The following is a 22432-nucleotide window of genomic DNA, read 5'->3' as shown; positions in this document are numbered from 1 at the left end:
ACAGTCCTGACTGCTCCACTTCTGATCCATCCCTACTAATGCGCTAGGGAAAGCAGTGGAAGATGGCCCAAGCGCTTGCGTTGTCTACCACCCAAATGGAAGACCTGAACCGGGTTCCAGGCTCCTGGCTTCAGCCTGGCCTAACCCTAACCATCACAGCCATTTTGGGAATGAAGCAGTGGTGCAAGATCTCTGCCTCTCCCTCTCTCTATATATAACTCTGCCTTTCAAATAAATAAATCTTTAAAAAAAAAAAAAAAGAAAGAATGCTCTGGACTACATCTGTTTGACTTCCATACATTCTTGTGCCATTTTCTCTCTCAAAGAGGGTGACCTGTTTAGGTTTCCTTGGGAAAGTGTGAGTGCCTACTGTCATTTGTGTTAACATTAAAACAATTCCTTTTTGTTTTTTAGAAAATAAACAGACTTGGAGAGTTTCCTCAGAGAGACACAAACTTCATTTTAAAAATAGAAACAAAACACCTTTTTTTTCAAGATGGCATTCGTGACTACCCAAGTACTTTCACAAACAAAACGCGCGAGATGGCGTTTAGTCCAGTGGTTAAGTTCCTGTGTCTTACACAGAAAGCCTGGGAGTCATTCCCAGCTCCAACTCCTGATTCCAGCTTCCTATCAATGCATACCCTGGGAGGCGGCGGCCAAGGATGCCAGCTGAAAATCTAAAAAAGTATAATTCCTACACAAGTAACAGGTGTGCCTCGTGCAAAGGGAATTTAAAGGAGGGGCGTTTAAAACTAGCCTTCACGGAGGTGATTTCAAGATAAATGAATGTTTTCCAAAATCTGATACTTGCACAATACAGTCTCCACGGGTCTGCCACAAATTTAGCCTCTTCTCTATGAAATATTGGGATTGTGCTGATGGTAGGAAAACAGTTAAGATTAGCTGAATGACTCAAAGGCGCGCGTGGACAACGTCCAATTAGATCATCTCTGGATAAAAGCCAGAATGAATGAAAGGGTTCATTGCCGCTGTACGCGCAGAACTAGAACTGAAAACCTACCCCAGCCTCCACGTCGACGACAAATTCTCTGGCTGCGGCCTCACTGATCACGTGGCTCGGACACAGCCTTCCTCGGCGTCAGCCCGTCCTGCGCACGCGCAGCTCTACGGGGCGGTAACCCCAAGTGCGCTGACAGCTTCCTGTTTGGTTTCCCCGCCTCCTGCGCGGCTAAAGCTGTTGGGGCTTGGCGGTGGCCGCGGTGGGGTGGAGGGGGCAGGGAGTGGCGAGGTAAGGCGAGTACCCGAGCGGGGTTCCCCGGAGCCATGGCCTGCTCCATTGTCCAGTTCTGCTACTTCCAGGACCTCCAGGCCGCCCGGGACTTCCTCTTCCCTCACCTGCGGGAGGAGACCCCCAGCGGCGCCGTGCGGAGGGACCCCAGTAAGTGCCCCTCACCTTGCGGACCCTTTCTCCGGCCTCCCGCGGCCTCTGCTGGGCGGATTCCGGTCTCGTACTCGCTGCGAGCTGCCCACAGCTGACCACTGGGTCCCTAATTCCCCCTGCGTCTCCTCTTGGCGCTGGGACGACCCCCTGCCTGCCTCTCCTTAAAGCCCGGTCCGCCGAGGCAGCGTCGCTGTTTTTTCCCTCCGGCCCCAGCTTTTGTTTCTCAGCCCCTTTGCCCCCAAACTGCGCCTGGCTTCCTCTGGCTTCTGCCTATTACCATTCTACACCCCACCCCCTTCCGAGCTATCTTTCTCCAGAGTGCCTTTTCCATCTCCCCTTCCCTGTCTCCCGTTCCGTGCTACCTGCTCGGTGATCGCCTCCTCCTCCTTCTCATTCCTTGCCAGATGTCCACGCTCCACCCTGGGATTGGCCCCAACACCTACTCTCCACCCTTGGAAATGTGGCGTTCTGCCACTTCCCCCTTCCAGAAGTGTTTTATCATCCCCACTATCGCTTCCCCTATCCCCTTTCCCCCATTCAGATTCACAGAACTAATGGCTGATTGACAAGTGAGCGACTCAAGGTGGTGAGTAAGCGTCTCCTAAATAAGGAAAACAACCTGTCAGGGAGTGCGAGTCTACATTAAGAACTAAAATTACAGTGATATGGCCAAGAAAAGTTAATTTGATTTATTGAAGTGAGAAGTCTTCCACCAATTAGTATCACGCAGGGTTAAGTAAGTCTTTCCCCGCAGTATAAAATCCCAGGGCTGATTTATTAGATGTTGCATGACTTCAGAATTTCCTACATTTCTCTTTTTGAATGGGTGTGTTTTGTGTGTGTTGTTCTCTTTGCATTTCCAGTATGAAGCTCTGTAGTCTAGTGCTGTTCCTTGGTGCCGTGCTGGAATGATGATATAAAGACCATACAATAAGCTCCTCTCTCACTTTAAAATTTAGACGATATCAAATCAAAACTGTTCATGACTACGCTGTGCCAAGTATTGGTGCCACAAACCAAAGGAGGTTGGTGGTCCCTGCCCTCTGAGCTTATGGTTTGCTGAGAGAGACTAAGTAGCTACCAGATGGTGTGATTGAGATATATATGAGGCACTTCCTTGAAGTGGTCACGCTTAAGCCTACCTTTGAAATAGTAGTTAGGGGAATAAAGGAGAGGTAATAGCATGTGCAGAGGAAGGCAGTCCTGAAATGACATGGTGTTTAGAGATCCAAGGGAAGCTGAATGGCTGGACAGGAGCGGGAGAAAGGAAGAGTGGGGAAGATGAGGCTGTAATAGTAATAAGGAGCTAGATGACAAGAAACCAGGTTGAAGGTTGTCAGGTGCCTCTGGAAGTGAAGAAATGACCTAGGCAGATTTGTACTCCACAAAATCAACAATTTGTTAAATACTTGGAATGTGTCTTAGCAGCAGTTTGGAGGGGAGATCCAAAGCATGGAAACTGGTTGGGAGCTATTCCAATAATCCAAGACATGATGTGTTTTTGAACTCAAATAACAAATAGAATTTGAGAGGAAGAACTAGATTAGAAAGATATTAGGAAGTAGAATCTATGAGACTTAATGAAAACATGGTGTTGAGTTTATAGCTGGTGAGAAGGAGTTAGGCTTTTGTCATGGGCAAGGATATGTGAGGAATGAAAGGGACATATTTTGAAACCTTTGCATTTAAAATGTTTGGATTTTCCAAGTGAAGAGGTCCTGCTGAGCACTAGAGATGGAGGTTTAAAACAGGGACTCTTGGGTAAGAGGTGTTTATGTGGGAGTAGCCAGCAAAAAGTGTCAATTCAGTTCCAAGGATTATGTGTATTATGAACTGAAACTGAGTGCTGAAGATGTGTCCTTAGAGGAGCACAGAGGTTTGAGCTAAGTGGAGGTTACTGAGGAGGAGACTTAGGAGTAACAGAGAGGAAAACCAGGTGAGAGTGATGTTCTAGGGGCTGAGGAAGGAGAGTTTGGTGAAGACAAACAGTGGGCAGCAATTTTGTAAATGCAGCAGAGGCCAGGGCAGGTGGGGTTAGAAGAGGGCTCATTGGTTTTGGGACGGTCGAGGTGACTGACACCTTAGAACAGTTGCAGTAGAATGTTGGGGGCAGAAAGCATATTTACAGGATATCAAGGAGTTAAAAAATGAAGTAAACTGGGGTTAGACATGGTGATGCAATGGATTAATCCACAGCTCCTATCCAAGTGCCTGTTGAAGACCCACCACTTCTACTTCCAATCCACTTTCTCCATAGTGCATTCTGGGAGGGAGCAGATGATGACTCAGATGGTTGGGCCTGCCATCCCTGGGAGTCCTGGATGGAGATCAGACATTTGGGGAGTGAACCAGCAGACGGAAGATCTCTCTCTGTCTTTATCACCCTGACTTTCAATTAGCTGAAAGTTAAAGAATAAGCATTTAAAAAATGAAGTAGACTATTTCAAGGAGTTTTGTTGTGAAGGATAGTAGATCCCAGGATTGTGGCCAGGAGATGTAGAGAAAAGGAGCACATTTTTAATCCCACTGCCACTTCCCTGGTCCAGGCCACCATCTCTCAACCCAGGCTGTGGCACCTGTTTTCTAAGTGATATTCCTGCTTCCACTCTTGATTTCTTATAATTAGTTCTCAACAGCAGTTGAAGGAAGGTTTTAAGACATGGCTTAAATCACAAGATTCTCATGTTGATTGTGTTTAACATAAAATCCAAAGCTTTTATGTGGCTTAGAAGGCCTTGAGCCTCAGCCTCCTGGCACTTTTTGGACTTCTCACTTCTCTCCTTTTCTTATGCTTCATATACTCCATATTGTTAAACTATCCAAACTCATTTGTGTCTGAGGCCTTTGTTCTGGTTGTTGACTGGCTTTGGGTGCTCTTTGCACATCTTTGAATGCTAGCTGCATTTTGTCATTCAATTTTAGCTCAAATGTCAACTCTTTAGGGTGGGCTTCTCATTAAAGTGGTCAATATGACACCCTTGCTTCTGCTTGTTATTCTCAATCATATCCTGTTTATTTTTATTACTAATCTATACTGTTCAGTATAGTAGCCTTTAGTGATGTGTGGCTATTGAGCCCTTGAAATTTGTCCAGTGCAACTGAGGGACTAAATATTAGATTTTACTTAATTTAAATTTAAATAGCTTGATGTAACTAATGGCTGTAATATTGTGTGACACAGTTATATATACTTAACCTCAGGCTTAATGCTTATATATATGCTTAACTCAGGCATATACAGGATGAATATTTGAGGACACAGAATAAAGGGTAGACTCAGTTTATAAACCCAGTCCAGCCAGTTGGGGATGTAATTATTTTTATATATCAAATATGATTATTTAAGACATGAAATCTGATCTTCATTACCTTGAAATTGCAGGGCTAGTTAGTATTATGGTTTGCCATTTTGTGGCTCACCACTTATCCAACAATGACATAATTTTTAGTGAGACTGGATTTTTGGAGCAGAGCTTTATGGAATTAACAGTTGTATTTGGAAGAAAAGCATGTACAGAGATGGAGTATCAGAAAATTTGAAAATAACTTGGGTATTATAATGCTGTAAATCTCTTTAATTTGCCTGATAATGAAATAATTTCCTATGGCAGCTTACCTTTCTGCCTCTTTTACTGAAAAGATAGACGATAAAGCATGCAAGGAATTATAGTGGAGTCATGTATTAAAGTCTTGTTTTTATGCAATCACTAAGAAAATGGACTTCTTTCATTATGAAATACCACAAAGGGCATTTTAAAATACATAGTGAAAATGCTTTCCCTATTTTGAGATCATACTGGGGAGAGAGGTAATCTGAAATCAGACCATTTTTAGGAATTTTAGAAAATATTCAGTTATTGGATTTATTTAAAGTTAGAAGAGGATCTTGCAAATGAAATTTTATCAGTGAGAAAACTGAGATGAATATTCTTTTAATTCCTTCATTCAGCTATTATTTATAGAGTACTAAGTACAAAATTAGTTTAAAGGTAAATGAAATAGGCCCTTCTCAAAGAGTTTCCCATAAATAAAGAGATAACTATATAAAAGGAGTATTAGAGGTGTTATGCTGTAATTTGGCACATGATATGGGAGAATGAAGGAATGTTGGTTCACTCCATATAGGAGACTCGGGTACATCTTCATATAAAAGGTGACGTTCTCACATTAATAGTTTTCATAGATGTTACCCTGCAGATACAGAGAAGATGGTGAGACAAGGGATGTGAAATAGTACAGCGTTCAAAAGTTTCACATAATAAATTCTGGTGGGAGAGTGGGGTATGGTGAGAGGTACAGCTGAAGAGGTCTGTGCAGGATTTTTGGTTTATTCAGTGTCCAAGTCTTCAGGTTGAGGTTAGAGTACTGTGGAATCAGATGAAAGTCTGCCAAGGGTAACTTAGGACTGATCATTTAAAGGGATCCTTTTCCACATATGCCTGTTAAAGTGCCTGCTTTCTCACTCTGCCTTTGCCCACTTTATTAAAGAAAGGCTCACCTCTTACACATTCCTTATTTTATTATAGTAAGTTTCTCTTAAGATATTAAGGTTTTAATCATACTATAAATTCATCTCACTGAGATTTACAAATAATTTCACTCTTTAATATTTTTCTTTTAAAAAAAAAGAATATTTATTTATTTGAGAGATACAGACGGTGAGAGGGAGAGACAGAAAGGTTTTTCGTCCGCTGGTTCACTCCCCAACTGGCCGCAACGGCCAAAGCTGCGCCTATCTGAAGCCAGGCGCCAGGAGCCTCTTCTGTGTCTCCCACATGAGTGCAGGGGCCCAAGCACTTGGGCCATCTTCCACTGCCTTCCCAGGCCATAGCAGAGAGCTGGATGGGAAGAGGAGCAGCCAGGACACGAACTGGCACCCATATGGGATGCCAGCACCACAGTGGGAGGATTAACCTACTGCGCCACAGCACCTGCCCCACTCTTTAATATTTTTCAAAATTTAGATATATTTCTGCTGTTCATTATCTGCTTCACAATAATAATTGCAGTAAGTCAAGCAAGAAGAACATTTTAATATTTAGAAACTTATGACCACAGGAATATTTCCTTCTCATATCGTTTCTAGCAGAGAAAATTTGGACTGATATTAAAAGTCTATTGCATTGGCCGGCGCCGTGGCTCACTAGGCTAATCCTCCGCCTTGCGGCGCTGGCACACCTGGTTCTAGTCCCAGTCGGGGCGCTGGATTCTGTCCCGGTTGCCCCTCTTCCAGGCCAGCTCTCTGCTGTGGCCAGGGAGTGCAGTGGAGGATGGCCCAAGTCCTTGGGCCTTGCACCCCATGGGAGACCAGGATAAGTACCTGGCTCCTGCCATCGGATCAGCGCGGTGCGCCGGCTGCAGCACGCTGGCTGCGGTGGCCATTGGAGGGTGAACCAATGGCAAAGGAAGACCTTTCTCTCTGTCTCTCTCCCTCACTGTCCACTCTGCCTGTCAAAAAAAAAAAAAAAAAAAGTATTGCATTAAATAATACTCCCTGGAAGAAGTACAATGGAAATAAGAATTTTTTAAAAAGACATAAGACTTATTGAAAAAATCACCATAATTTTTAATGAATGTTTGTGGATATCATCCCTATATTTAAAATCCAGTGAATAAATTTTAAAAGATAACAATAGTTGTGTTTTAAAATGTCCATATTTATAGTATGTTAGAAATTGCCTCTATTATATAAAGGATACATACTGCTTAAAAACTTTTGGGGTACATGTTAATACAGTTTTTTTATAGAAAGCTTTTGTTTAATAAATATAAATTTCATAGGTACAACTTTTGAATTATAGCAGTTCTTCCCCCCATACCCACTCTTTCACCCCCAAACCATCGCACCTCCTACTCCCTCTCTCATCCCATTCTTCATCAAGATTCATTTTCAATTATCTTTATATACAGAAGATCAACTTAGTATATACTAAGTAAAGATTTCAACAGTTTGCACCCACACACACAAAGTATAAAGTACTGTTTAAAGACTAGTTTTACCATTAATTCTCATAGTACAACTCATTAAGGACAGAGATCCTACATGGGGAGCAAGTGCATAGTGACAATTGATTTAACAATTGACACTCTTTTTTTTTTTTTTTTTTTTTTTTTTTTTTTGACAGGCAGAGTGGACAGTGAGAGAGAGAGACAGAGAGAGAAAGGTCTTCCTTTTGCCGTTGGTTCACCCTCCAATGGCCGCCGCTGCAGCCGGCGCACCGCGCTGATCCTGGCAGGAGCCAGGAGCCAGGTGCTTTTCCTGGTCTCCCATGGGGTGCAGGGCCCAAGCACCTGGGCCATCCTCCACTGCACTCCCTGGCCATAGCAGAGAGCTGGCCTGGAAGAGGGGCAACCGGGACAGAATCCGGCGCCCCAACCGGGACTAGAACCCGGTGTGCCGGCGCCGCAAGGTGGAGGATTAGCCTATTGAGCCACGGCGCCGGCTCAACAATTGACACTCTTATTTATGATGTCAGTGATCACACAGGCTCTTGTCATGAGCTGCCAAGGCTACGGAAGCCTCTTGAGTCCACAAACTCCTACGTTATTTAGATAAGGCTATAATTAAACTGAAAGTTCTCTCCTCCCTTCAGTGAAAGGTACTTCCTTCTTTGGTGGCCCTTCTTTCCACGAGGATCTCACTCACAGAGATCTTAAATGTAGGTCATTTTTTTTGCCATAATGTCTTGGCGTTCCATGCCTGAAATGCTCTCATGGACTTTTTAGCCAGATCCAAATGTCTTAAGGGCTGATTTTGAGGCCAGAGTGCTGTTTAGGGCATTTGTCATTCTATGAGTCTGCTGTGTGCCCTGCTTCCCACGTTGGATTGTTCTCTCCTTTTTATTTCTATTATTATTAGCAGATACTTGGTCTTATTTATGTGATCCCTTTGACACTTATTCATATCTTTATGATTGGTTATGAACTTAAAATGATCACTTTAACTGGTATGATGGCATTGGTACCTACCAACTTATTGGGATTTAGAGTCCCATGCAAGTTTTTAGCTTTACCCTTAGGGGTAAGTCCCAGGGGACGTGTACCGAACTGTACATCTTCTCCCTCTCTTGTGAATACAGTTTAAAGACCACACTCCTGTCAGTGATTTTCAACCCTTTTAAAAAAATGTATTTGGTAGGCCGGTGCCGCAGCTCACTAGGCTAATCCTCCACCTAGCGGCACCGGCACACCGGGTTCTAGTCCAGGTTGGGGCGCCGGATTCTGTCCCGGTTGCCCCTCTTCCAGGCCAGCTCTCTGCTGTGGCCAGGGAGTGCAGTGGAGGATGGCCCAGGTGCTTGGGCCCTGCACCCCATGGGAGACCAGGAAAAGCACCTGGCTCCTGGCTCCTGCCATCGGATCAGCGTGGTGTGCCGGCCGCAGCGCGCCGGCCGCAGCGCGCCGGCCGCGGCGGCCATTGGAGGGTGAACCAACGGCAAAGGAAGACCTTTCTCTCTGTCTCTCTCTCTCACTGTCCACTCTGCCTGTCAAAAAATAAAAAATAAAAAATAATGTATTTGGTAATTTATTTTATAATATCTCATTTTTAAAATAATATCTGCTACTTTTTTTTTCTTAATTTTATAATGTTATCAATTTTCTAAGTCTGTGTGACTCTGTAGCATTTATTTGGTTACATAGTATTCCAATGAAGAATCTTCCAAGCTATTTTTAATGACTTCTCTATCAGTGAACATTTGAAATAGCAGTATTCCAGTAAGTGTCTTATTCAAGTTGGTTTCAAGTGCCGAATTACTCTAAAAATTAGTTTTCAGGTCCACTCTTGTGCATGGCTAACAGAAGTACCCAAGTACAAGCATAATTGTCATTATTCTGTGTTATCAGGTATTTTTTTTTACTTTTGATTAAAAATGATATATCATTCCTGTAATTTGTACTTTTTTAAAATTTATTTATTTGAGAGGCAGAGTTACAGAGAGAGATGGAGAGACAGAGGTCTTCAGTCTACTGGTTGACTCCACAAATGGCCACAGTACCTGGAGCTGTGCTGATCCCAGGTCTCGCACATGAGTGCTTGGGGCTCAAGCACTTGGGTCACTCCCATGGCCTTCCCAGGCCATAGCAAAGAGCTGTATCCAAAGTGGAACAGCTGTTGCCTACATGGGATGCTGGCACAGCAGGCGGAGGCTTAGCTACTGTGTTACACCATAGCTCCAGCCCCTAATTTGAACATTTTACATTTGAGTAAAGTTGACCTTATTTATGTATGTAAGACAATTAGTGCTTACTTTATAAATTAACTACTCATAGGTTTCATCAACTTTTTACTGGCTTTTTTTACTCTTTCTGTTGCTTTATAAAAATGTAGTATATAGTTTGCTTAATGTTTGTGAATATTTATATTCTGTCATTTACCTTTTAACTTTATTAATGGACTAAGTCTTAGATTTTATGTAATAATTATCTTTTAATGAATTTCTCATATTTCCCATTCCCTAGTCCCTGGCAGCCACTGCTTCTGTGAGTTTGACTTTTTTAGATTCTACATAAAAATGAGGTTGTACAATATTTGTCTGATATTTTTATTTCTATCTGTTATGTCCTTTAGCACAGATTTTTGCATTATAAATTTTTCACTTGTCCTCTTTAATACATGAGTTATTGTCCAGGTACTTGATTAAATTTATTGTTGTGATCAGAGTCTCTTAAAATTTTATTATGAACTTTGTTGTTATTTTTATATAAGATAAACATTGATTTTTATAAATTTGTCGGGTTTTTTGGCATGTTTAATTTTTCAAAATTTCTGATTGCTATTTTATCTTTATTTTATTTTCTCCTTTATCTAAGAGATATAAAAGAGTAATCCTAAAGTTTCCAAGTGGTTCTTTTAAAAAAATATTGTTTATCATCTTATTCGTGTGGCCATATTGCTGCATTATTGTTAGGGGTATTTTCTGTCTTTTGGACATATAAAGTTTTGGCATTTTTGCTCATTAATGTAATCAGTATTTATAGATACATATTCTGGGCAAAATAACCCACTATTTTCTCTAAAATTGAGACAACAATAGTATATACTATACAATAGTATATACTTCATATGGAAGATTGCAGTGCTTAAGACAATGCTTTATATCTAGTAAATACCATATATAAGTGCTCTTTTTATTATTATTTCTTATAAAACTGTTGTTGTTGAATTTGTACGTGGAAGATTTTTGTTTCCTGAAATGTGAAAGTAAATAAAGCAAAATTTCCAAGTCCATGCATTTTCTGTCACTGGGATTTTGAACATTTGTGTGTCTACATTTATGACATATGATAGTTAAATGTCACATGTAGACATTTCATGTCATCAAGCACCCAAATTACACACATTTATTATGTACAGCGTTCAATTGCCCCCCAAAAACTTTTCTTAGAAAAATATATGATTGCTTTGTATATGAAGCCACCTTTTCTTTAATCATTTTAAAAATGGAAACAGTTTATAAAGTAAAAAAAAAAAAATGGGGCAGGCATTTGACTCAGCGGTTAAGATGGTACTTGGGGTGTCCATATTTTTTCTTGGAGTGCCTTGGTTTCAAGTCCTGATACCACTTCTACTTCTAGCCTCCTGCTAAAGTGCCCCCTGGGAGGCAGCCCTTGATAACTCAAGTACTTGGTTCCCTGCCACCCACATGGAAGACCTGGATAGAGTTCTGGGCTCTTCGCTTCCATTTGGTCCAGCTCTGGCTTTTGTGGACATATGAGGATCAGCAGATGGAAGATTTCTTTCTGTTTTTGCCTGTCTTTCCTTTTCAAATAAATAAATATGTTAATAAAAATATAAAAGTTAAAATTAATGTATAGTTTAGTCTTACAAGGAAGTATTTATAACTGCAAAACAATGAAAACAGTGCTTGAATCTGATATGAGGTGATTGATTAACTTATGCTACATTGATACAGTAGGATATTACAGACTTAACAAATAATGACCTACATTTGTATTAATTATTTCAGATAACTTTATTCTAGAATGTATAGCTGACTTTTCTCTCTAATTTCCAAACTTGGGTAATTCCAGCTTTGTGTTGCATTTGCCTGTTGATGTGTGTATATTCTGCACTAAATGTGAACTACTTTAAGCCAGGAATGAACACCGTGTCCATTGTATTCCCATTAATAGTGTGCAGCTGGTATGGAGACTTAGCAGTGTGTTGGATTGTGTCTGGGTTGGATATTTGTTTTTATTTTAGAAGTGCTAACTATGAAATAAAACAATGATAAATATACTATCTACATTTTTTCTTTACTATAGAACTGAAATGTTTCAGGTTTTTGTGCTGTTAAAATTATTATCTGAGTGTATATACTTAAATGCTAATAGTGGCAAGGTTAGGCTTGTTTAGGAAAAATACAATTTGAATATGAGAAAAAGTTTCTCATATTGAATATTAGGACACATTAAGGAAGATGTAGAATTGGCTTCTCTAGAATATGCAGTAAATAGTGTTGGCTAGCAATTTTTATATTCCTTTACCCACATTTCATAAGGATATGCCCTACCTTCACCTTATTAGCCATATTTACCTTTTTCCTGTTGCTTTGGATATAAAAAAGCAATAATGTGTAAGTGTAATGGTGTAAGAAACAAAATTATAAAATAGATGGAAGTCCTCTTAATATACAATTATTATTATTCTTTAATCACTGAGTTCCTTTGAACAACAAAGTAAGTAGGCAGATAGGGCATATGAAATTTTATTAGGTCTATAGATTTTTGGGGGATTTTGTTCCTTTTGTAAAGATAGGCTAAGGATTCAGGGTTTGGGGGAGGGAAAGCGTGTTTATTTTATTTTATTTTTTGACAGGCAGAGTGGGCAGAGAGAGACAGAGAGAAAGGTCTTCCTTTGCCATTGGTTCACCCTCCAATGGCCGCTGCGGCCGGCGCACCACGCTAATCTGATGGCAGGAGCCAGGTACTTATCCTGGTCTCCCATGGGGTGCAGGGCCCAAGGACTTGGGCCATCCTCCACTGCACTCCCTGGCCACAGCAGAGAGCTGGCCTGGAAGAGGGGCAACCGGGACAGAATCCAGCGCCCTGACTGGGACTAGAACCAGGTGTGCCAGCGCCGCAAGGCGGAGGATTAGCCTAGTGAGCCACGGCGCCGGCAAGCGTGTTTATTTTTATAAACATTTCAGGGGTCCGCGCCGTGGCTCACTTGGTTAATCCTCCACCTGCGGCGCCGGGTTTTAGTCCCGGTTGCTCCTCTTCTAGTCCAGCTCTCTGAGGATGGCCCAAGTGCTTGGGCCCCTGCACCCGCATGGGAGACCAGGAGGAAGCACCTGGCTCCTGGCTTCGGATTGGCACAGCACCGGCCCAGGAGGCCATTTGGGGGGTGAACAAATGGAAGGAAGACCTTTCTCTGTCTCTCTGTCTCTGTCTCTGTCTCTCTCTTTCTGCCTGTCAAATAAAAAATTCAGTGCAGTCTTCACTGCAGGCGAATTTCTGTATTTCTGCTTAAAGGAATTTTTCAGTTCTGTGAATTGAATATCGGGAAATATTTTCTTTTTTGATTATGAGGTATCATTTATTTGACAATAGGAGTCATTAGAATTCCAGAACTGAAAAGGATCTTTTTTTCTTTCTCTCTCCATAGGGAGAGAGACAGAGAGATGGAGGTAGAGATAGAGATAGAGAAAAATAAAGAGAGATCCTCCATCTGATGGTTCACTGCCCAAATGGCTGCAACAGCCAGGGCTGGGCCAGGCTGAAGCCAGAAGCTTCATGCAGGTCTCCCACATGGGTGCAGGGCCATCTTCCACTGCTTTTTTCCCAGGTGCATTATCAGGGAGCTGGATGAGAAGTGGAGAGGTCAGAACTCGAACCGGCGCCCATATGGGATGCTGGCACTGCAGGCAAAGGCTTAATCTACGCCACAGCACTGGCCTCTGAAAAGGACCTTAAAGATCTGTCTGATTGAACATGATGATGTGAAGCAAATGTACCCCTGCTTGCTGAAAACAAGGTGGCCTTCTTTCAGATTGCTACGTATTTTTAGGTGCTCAGAGGAATATGCTAATATGAGGTTTATTTTCTCATTTTTCATTTCCCTAGAAATAGAAAAAGGTTAATAGTTCTGAGGCATAAATAATTAAATAGCAGCTTCTCTATTCTTTGGATATTTTTTACTTTGTACTCCTATGTGATATTTCCCTACCTTAGCCAAAAAGAATTGAGTAAAATTGGTTGAACCCCCTAAATTAGTACAAGTCACAGGATCTGCAAGTTCTTACTTTTTATAGAATAGGTGCATTACTTTGATTTTTTTTTTTGTCTCAGAAGAGTAGAAATGAATGTAGGAATATCTTTTACTACACAATGGAAATTAAGTTTTCCGTTTCCTAACACTTAATGGTTTCATTTTCTCATTTAGCTTTTGATCTTGTCATACTTATATTGCAAAAGCAAATACTGTCAAATTAATTGTCCATTTCTAGAATTAAATTTCCTTTCTAGCTTCAGGTTCTTTTTAATGAACAACAGACTGCTCAGAAGTAAATTAGAATAATGTATTTTGGGAATTACGCTGTAGAAACCAGAAGTTAAATTTCTTTTATAGGCCTTTGTTAGAATAATTCATTCATTGGAAAAAAAACTCTAAATAAGACAACTGTAATTTTTAATGATTGAATTAAAATATGTTTGCTCTGTGGTGTGAAAGTTTCATTTTTCAAGTAAGAAACTGGGCTTTTCTTTTTTTTAAATGTTTGTATATTCTAATTGTTCTGGGAAAAAACTCTAGAGGGGAATTGTGGTTATATTTTACATCTTATGAAGTTACTGGTTTTATTCATTTATGTAAAACTTTTAACCTGCTAAGGGTAAGAATAAGGGTTATGGTTATGTTACCAATTCTAAACAGTTCAAAATAGTCCTATGACAGATGGATTTTTTTTAAAAGTTAAAAATTGAAAAATTGGATTACTAATTAGTGAGATGGTAGTTGCTTTTTGTTACTGTTGTTTACAACCAAAATTTGCTCCACTTTATTTCTCTTAGCAAACTTCTTGAACAACTTAAATCAATTCCTCAGTGCAATCCTTGATTCTCTGTGAATTTTAAGGAAAAATGGCTAAGATTGTAAAAAGAATAAATTTTTAAAGAAGTTCACCCTTTGAGAAAGGCTTGGGAGAAAAAGATTAAAGATTCAGAGCTAAATAGGAATGACTCATGTACCCTGAAATACCATTTTCTCAGGCAACTGTACAGGAAATAAAGTGAAAAGCCCAGTTAAATAAACCTTTGAGATATTTTGCTTATGACTGGAATGCTGTCCTGTTTAATGCAGCTGTGAGATGACTGACTCAGGAGCAACATCTGGTTGTGAATCACAGCATGAAAAAACAACACCTGAAGGCATTCTTGTAATCTTATTTTTAGATTTTTCCAGGAGGCAATATTTGCTATTTTTGAGCTGCTTTTAGTATAACCTGTATTATTAATCATTGGCAAAAATAATAGAGCACAGACCCAACTAACAATGGTATGATGTTATTTTGTTTGTTTTTTTCCCCTCAAAATGGTATGGTATGATGCTTATTTGGGAACTCATTGGCCTTTGTAATTGTTTTTTTCTAGCTCTGTTAGTTAGGTTTTGAAATTTACATCTGAATGGGCAGATTGATTTTCTATGATTGATACAGGATCTTTTGTTAGTAATTACACAACTTTTGTTTTGAAAATTTTAAAAAATTTATTTATTTGAAAGAATTACAAAGAGAGAAGGGAGACAGAGGGAGAGACACAGAGAGAGAGAGAGAGCTTCCATCTGCTGGTTTGCTCTCCATATGGCTGCAATGGCGAGGGCTGAGCCAGGCTATAAGCCAGGAGCTTCATCCAGGTTTTCCTCTTGGGTGACAAGGGGCCTAAGGTGCCTTAATCTGGTCACTAGCCAGGAGCTGGATCAGAAGTGAAGCAGCTGGGACATAAACCTGACCTCATATGGATGCTGGTGGCATCTGAGGCAGAGGCTTTACGTGCTTGACACAACACTGGCCCCTATTTTGAAATTTCGAAGTATGTATTGTATGCTCATGAAATGTACTGAAATTTTAACCTGTATTAAGTCATCTACTTTGAACTAGAAAAGATTTTCAGAGCATCTTTTCTGACAGTCAAATTCTGCCACTTAGACTTGAATTAGAACAAAAATACCATGTTTTTCTTATCACTTTTTTTAAGATTTATTTATTTGAAAGAGTTACAGAGGAAGAGAGAGATCAATCTTCCATCTGCCGGTTCACTCCAGCTGCTTTTATTGGGATAAATGAGGAATAATTTGGATGAGAATGTGTGGGGAGCAATCCGGACTGGACTAAGTTACTGAAATTAAGACTTATTCTATGCATCTGCTCTCCCACAATATGGCGCTGGGAGAGAAGTAAACAGCTTCCGCACAGCTGCCTCCAGTTCAACTAATAAACTGTAGGACTTGCTCCTGATTGGAGGAGAGCAGCGTACTCGGCGTGTGGGCAGCCGAGTTAGGATTGGCGGAGGAGGACTATAAAGGAGGAGAGAGCCGGCATGCACCAGGAACATCTATGGGGAACATCTAGCTGAAGGAACACCTGTGCAGCCCCCCGAGAAAGCCGGCCGGCGGAGTGCCGCTCCCCTGCGGAAGTGGGGAATGTGGCCAGGGGGAACTGCCCTTCCACGGAGGTGGAAGGGATAGTAGCCAACCCGGGAAGAACCAGCAGCAAACCCGGGGAGGGCCGAGCAGACGAAAGAACAGCGCAGGGTCCTGTGTCGTTCCTCCACGAAGAGGGGGAGCGACATAATGGTGCCGTGACTCGGATATGAAGCCTAGGCAGGGCTTAGTGTCGTTCCTCCACGAAGAGGGGGAGCGACATAATGGTGCCGTGACTCGGATAGGAAACCTAGGACGGATATGAAACTTAGGAGGGAAGAAACGGGAAGAACTGGGAAAATATCAGAGAGAGAAACTAGCAAACAGCCTAGGGAAAATATCGGAGAGAGAGACTAGCAAACAGCCTAGGGAAAAGCCGGACGAAAAGGGTGCCGGAAGAAGCTATTGAAAGCCTAGGCATAGATTCGGATACGGACTACGGGGGGAAGCTGGGAGAAATCTCTAAGGTTGAAAGCGAAAGTGAAAGCTAGAACAAACAGACTCGGACGCGGACTGTGGGGAGAGGCCAGGAGAAATGAGGGAGGAATATTGTTGGAGGAAAGCTGGGGGAAACATACCGGGTAGAGAAAAATGTTAGGGAAATTGAAGCCGCGGGGGGCAGGCCAAGGCGGACACGAAAGCCACTTTGGGATTCTCAAGTTAGCCCGGGAATAGGGGGCGAAAAGTTGAAACCAGAAGCTGAAACGTGAGCCTGGTTGGGATCCATCTGATTAGCCCGGGGAGCAAAGGACGGGAAGCCAAACCGTGGGGCGGAGACGTACGCTGGGTTGAATTCGCCAGGCTAGCCCGGGGAACTTAGATTGAATGCTAGTGGCGGACACGTAAGCTACACGCTGTGTGACTCGCGGAGGCTGCCGTGCGCAGAGAGAGCGTGCGGGGCACAAGTAGATAGGGAACGGGGCTGGCGAGGCCGTGGTTCAGACGCGAAAGGGTTAAGTGCGAGACCGCGGAGCTCGCGAAGCCAAGCCGCGCAAAGCCGAGCCGCGCAGATGAGGCGCGGGCTGAAGCTGCGCGGAGCCGTGAAGCTGCCGGCAGGGCGAGGCGCCGGGAAGCCGCGGGGATAAGAGAAACAGAAGTTTGGAAGTGGAGTGAGAGAAATGGGAATGTTGGCAGACAGAAGTAAAATGGGAGAAATAGGAATGCCCGGAGATAGAAAAATAGAGAAATAGAAAGGCCTCCCCTCAACATGGCAACGAGAAAGTTTGGATTCGGTCTGCCTGATTAAGTGAGGCGATGAGCACCTGGGCGGCTAGCAACTTGTGCGCCGCAGGTCACCGAAGACAGGCACGAATTAACATCAGTAAGGCTTCCCCACAATGCAACAATTAGGAGGCTTGGATTCGGTCTGCCTAATTAAGGCGGTAAGCGCCAGCAAGCAGCTCGACCAGAGTATGAGCTGCAGGTCACCGAAGATAGGCACGAACCAACACTAATAAGTCTCCCCCACAATAAGGCAATGAGAAGGCTTGGATTCGGTTTGCCTGATAGGTCTTGTAAGTCCCCTGCAGGCAGAGCAGAGCATGCGCTGCAGGGCACCGAACACAGGCACGCATCAGCGCCTAAAAACCTCCTCACAACATGGCGAAGAGAGGACCCGGATTCGGTTTGCCTGATTGATAGGACTTGTAAGAGCCTGTGGCAACTCTAGCAAGTAGAGCAGAGTGTGTGCCGCGGGACACCGAAGACAGGCGCGTATCAACGCCAAAAAATAAAAAGAAAGGGGGATCTGTGGGGAGCAATCCGGACTGGACTAAGTTACTGAAATTAAGACTTATTCTATGCATCTGCTCTCCCACAATATGGCGCTGGGAGAGAAGTAAACAGCTTCCGCACAGCTGCCTCCAGTTCAACTAATAAACTGTAGGACTTGCTCCTGATTGGAGGAGAGCAGCGTACTCGGCGTGTGGGCAGCCGAGTTAGGATTGGCGGAGGAGGACTATAAAGGAGGAGAGAGCCGGCATGCACCAGGAACATCTATGGGGAACATCTAGCTGAAGGAACACCTGTGCAGCCCCCCGAGAAAGCCGGCCGGCGGAGTGCCGCTCCCCTGCGGAAGTGGGGAATGTGGCCAGGGGGAACTGCCCTTCCACGGAGGTGGAAGGGATAGTAGCCAACCCGGGAAGAACCAGCAGCAAACCCGGGGAGGGCCGAGCAGACGAAAGAACAGCGCAGGGTCCTGTGTCGTTCCTCCACGAAGAGGGGGAGCGACAAGAATGTTGTTTTCTTTTGTCTTTCCCCAGAAACCTTTTATTCGAGGATTACAAACTTAATGCATTTCCTAAGTACAACTTTAGAAACAAAGCAATTCTTCCTACCATACCTGCCCTCCCATCCACACTCCTACCCCTCTTCCTCCTCCCTCTCCTATTCCCTTTCTTATTTTTTTTTTTTTGCTAAGATCTATTTTGAATTAACTTGATACACATGATTAACTCAATACTAAGTAAATAGTTCAACAAATAATATTGAAAAAAAAAAAAGTTCCTTAGCCGCCGAATAAAGGGCTGTTCAAAGTCATTGCTTCTCAAAGTGTCAATTTCACTTCTATCAATTACCTTTTAGGTGCTCTATTAGTTACCACAGATCAGGGAGTACATATAATTGTCCTTTTGAGACTGACTTATTTCACTAAGTATGATGTTTTCCAGTTTGATCCATTTTGTTGTAAACAGGATTTCATTTTTTTTTTTTTAACCACTGTGTGGTATTCCACAGTGTACATAGCCCATCATTTCTTTATCCAGTCTTCAGTTGGCGGACATTTGGGTTGATTCCATATCTTAGCTATTGTGAATTGAGCTGCAATAAACATGGGGGTACAGATAACTCTTTCACATGCTGATTTCATTTCCCTTGGGTAAATTCCCAGGAGTGGGATGGCTGGGTCACGTGATAGGTCTATATTCAGATTTCTGAGGTATCTCTATATTATCTTCCACAGTATCTCTACCAGCTTACATTTCTACCAACAGTGGTTTAGAGTACCTTTTACCCTACATCCTCGCCAGCCTCTGTTGTTTGTTGATTTCTGTATGAAAGCCATTCTAACCGAGGTGAGGTAAAACCTCATTGTAGTTTTGATTTCCATTTCCCTGATGGCTAGTGATCCTAAGCATTTTTTCATTCATATGTTGGCTATCTGGATTTCCTCTTTCGAAAATTGTCTCGTTAAGGGACCGGTGCCGTGGCTCACTTGGTTAATCCTCTGCCTGCGGTGACAGCATCCCATATGGGCGCCGGGTTCTAGTCCCAGTTGCTCCTCTTCCAGTCCAGCTCTGCTGTGGCCCCGGGAAGGCAGTGGAGGATGGCCTAAGTGCTTGGGCCCTGCACCCACGTGGGAGACCAGGAAGAGGCACCTGGCTCCTGTCTTCGGATTGGCACAGCGCACCGACTGTAGTGGCCATTTGGGGTGTGAACCAATGGAAGGAAGACCTTTCTCTCTGTCTCTCTCTGTCTAACTCTGCCTAATAAAAAAAAATTTCTCTTTAAGTCCTTTGCCCATTTCTTAACTGGGTTTTGTTGTTGTTCTTAAATTTCTTGAGCTCTTTATATATTCTGGTTATCAATCCTTTATCAATTGCTAGTTTGCAATTAATTTCTCCCATTCTATCAATTGCCTCTTCACTTGGCTGAGTGTTTCTTTTGCCATGCAGAAGCTTCTCAATTTGATGTAATCCCATTTGTCAACTTTGACTTTGCTTGCCTGTGCCTCTGGGATCTTTTTCAAGAATGCTTTGCCTATGCTAGTGTCTAGCAGTGTTTCCCCAATGTTCTCTAATAATTTGATGGTAAAAGATCAGAGATTTAGGTCTTTGATCCATTTTGAGTGGGTTTTTGTGTAGAGTGTAAGATAGGAGTATTGCTCCATACTTCTGCACGTGGAGATCCAGTTTTCCCAGCACCATTTGTTGAAGAGATTATCCTTGTTCCAGGGATTGATTTTTTTCTCCTTTGTCAAAGATAAGTTGGTTGTAGATGGCATGGGTTGATTTCTGGTGTATCTATTCCATTCCATTGGTCTATCCATCTTTTTTTGTACCAGTACCAGGCTGTTGTGATTATAACTGCCCTGTAGTATATCTTGAAATCTGCTATTATGATTCCTCTAGCTTTGTTTTTGTTGTATAAGTTTCCTTTAGCTATTTGAGGTCTCCTATGTTTCTGTATGAATTGCAGCATCATTTTTTCTGTATCTGAGAAGAATGTCTGTGGTTTTTTGATTGGTATCACATTGAATCTGTAAATTGCTTTTGGTAGTATGGATTTTATGATGTTGATTCTTCCAGTCTATGAACATGATAAATTTTTCCTTTTTTTTCTGATCTTTTGTATTTTTTTGGTTTCAATTTTGTTTATTCTCTAATTTTAATTATTTCTTTTCTCCTACTATTTTTGGGTTTGCTGTTTTCTAGATTTTTTTCTTTTTCTTTTTCTAGATTCTTGAGATGCATTGATAGCTCATTTGTTTGGTGCCTTTCAATTTCTTGATGTAGGCACCAATTGTTATAAACTTCCCTCTTAACATTGCTTTTGCTGTATCCCATAAGTTTTCATATGTTGCATTGTCATCTTCATTCATTTTCAGAATTTTTTTTATTTCTCTTTTGATTTCTTCAGTGACCCACTGTTAATTCAGGAGCATGTTGTTCAGTCTCCATGTGTTTGCATATGCTCTAGAGATTCCTAAGTTGTTTATTTCTAGCTTCATTCCTATGTGGTCAGAAGGTGCATGGTATGGTGTTTTTTGTTTTTTGTTTTGTTTTGTTTTCTTTTCTTTTTTAACTTACTGAGTCTTGCTTTATGGTCTAGCATGTGCTCTATCCTAGAGAAAGTCCCATGTACTAGTGAGAAGAATGTGTATTCTGCAACTGTAGGATGAAAAGTTCTATAGATATCCATTAGGTCCATTTGTTCTATAGTGTGGATTAACTCTGTTGCCTTGCTGATTTTCTGTCAGGTTGATCTTTCCATTACTGAAAACGGGAGTATTGAAGCCCCCCATTACTTTTGTATTGGGATCTGTGTCTCCCTGTAGATCCATTAACATTTCTGTTAAGTAGCCAAGTGCCCTGTAATTAGGTGCAAATACATTTATAATAGTCACAGCTTCCTGTTGAATTGATCCCTTAATCATTGCAATTTAACAATTTTTGTGTTAAAGTCTGTTTTCTCTGATATTAGGATGGCTACACCAGCTCTTTTTTGATATCTTTTTTCATCCTTTCACTTTCAGTCTACGTTTATTTTTGTGGATGAAGTGTGTATCTTATAGGTAGCAAATAGATGTGTTTTGTTAATCTATTCAGCTAGTCTGCATCTTAACAGGAGAGTTGAATAAAACTCAGTTGAAGTGTTGCCAGTCTGATTCTGGAGCTTAAAGTTTTAACTGACTTTTATCAACTTTTTAATTTACAGTAATTCATGTGAAGCATCTAAAGCTTGTCTGAGTAGTTGCTCAAAAAACGATAGTTTTATTCCTTCTCTTCTGATAAATTCAAAGGGAACTATATAAAAGTTAAAATGAATAGACAGGATCATAATCCAAACATATCTTGGGGTTTTAATTCTTTTTACATTGCTGAGCATCTTATTTTAATCTGACAGAATATTCCTATGCATATAAAATCAGTGTGAAGGACAGGCCTAGCAATTAAGATACTGGCAGCACCACATTGGAGTAACTGGATTCAATTCCTAGCTCAGACTCTTGATTCTGTTTTCCTGGAAACCCCAGGGAAGCAGCGATGTTGTCTCAATAATTAAGTTTCTGCCACCCATATGGGAGACCTGGATTGAAATCCCCACTCCTTGCTTCAGGTTTGACAAAGCCCTGGCCGTTGTGGGCATATAAGGGAGTTAACCAGTGGATAGGAGCTCTCAGTGTATAGTGTATTTGTCTGTTTCTGCCCCTCAAATAAATAAAAATTTAACAGAAAATCAGGGTATAAGAAAGCATAGCAGATGAGTAGAGTGATCTTATTTGGAAAATCTGTTTTCATTTTCATTGATAATTTGTCTTTCAAAAAACAAGTCACTTTTTAAGGACTGTGTGTGAAAAAATAGGTGTGTTTTTTATTGTATATTCGTCTAATGTCTTAGGTAACAAGCATTTGTCATTTTTAGATTTTTTTAAAGTCACCTTTGTAGTGTGACTTAAATGTGGATAAACTTGTTGTTCAGTATCTTAAAGTCCAAGTAACTTGCACACAATTTTATTGATGTAATAGATTTAGAAATTCAGCAAATTAAATGTTTCCTGATTATTAGTACATGTAGCAAAATCTTAGTGTAACATAGTTTACCATTGTTTTCTTCCTTCATCTCAGCATTATATGGGGATTAGTTCTATTATCTTTAGAAAAAATATTTTA

The 22432-nt window shown here is 41.5% G+C and overlaps 1 protein-coding gene and 1 long non-coding RNA gene across 6 annotated transcripts in view; one reads left to right on the top strand and one right to left on the bottom strand.

Moving 5' to 3' along the window:
* Positions 1 to 1157, bottom strand: part of LOC103350966 (uncharacterized) — an 85631-nt gene extending 84474 nt beyond the window's left edge. For both annotated transcript variants that reach the window (XR_518801.4, XR_011381460.1), the window contains exon 1: positions 1025 to 1157. This is a non-coding gene — a long non-coding RNA (uncharacterized lncRNA). The remainder of the gene's footprint in view (positions 1 to 1024) is intronic.
* RAB3GAP2 (RAB3 GTPase activating non-catalytic protein subunit 2) overlaps positions 1138 to 22432 on the top strand; it is a 114138-nt gene continuing 92843 nt past the window's right edge. For 2 of the 4 annotated variants that reach the window (XM_070055336.1, XM_051820587.2), the window contains exon 1: positions 1139 to 1402. In XM_070055336.1, coding sequence (XP_069911437.1) covers positions 1288 to 1402 — 115 coding nt within the window. In that variant the 5' untranslated portion in view covers positions 1139 to 1287. Of the gene's footprint in view, positions 1403 to 1946; positions 1992 to 22432 lie in introns of all 4 variants that reach the window. The other 2 variants (XM_051820588.2, XM_051820585.2) reach the window with 2 other exon arrangements.

Source organism: Oryctolagus cuniculus, chromosome 13, assembly GCF_964237555.1.
Source record: "Oryctolagus cuniculus chromosome 13, mOryCun1.1, whole genome shotgun sequence".
Lineage (NCBI taxonomy): Eukaryota > Metazoa > Chordata > Mammalia > Lagomorpha > Leporidae > Oryctolagus > Oryctolagus cuniculus.
This window is presented reverse-complemented; position numbering and strand designations above follow the sequence as displayed.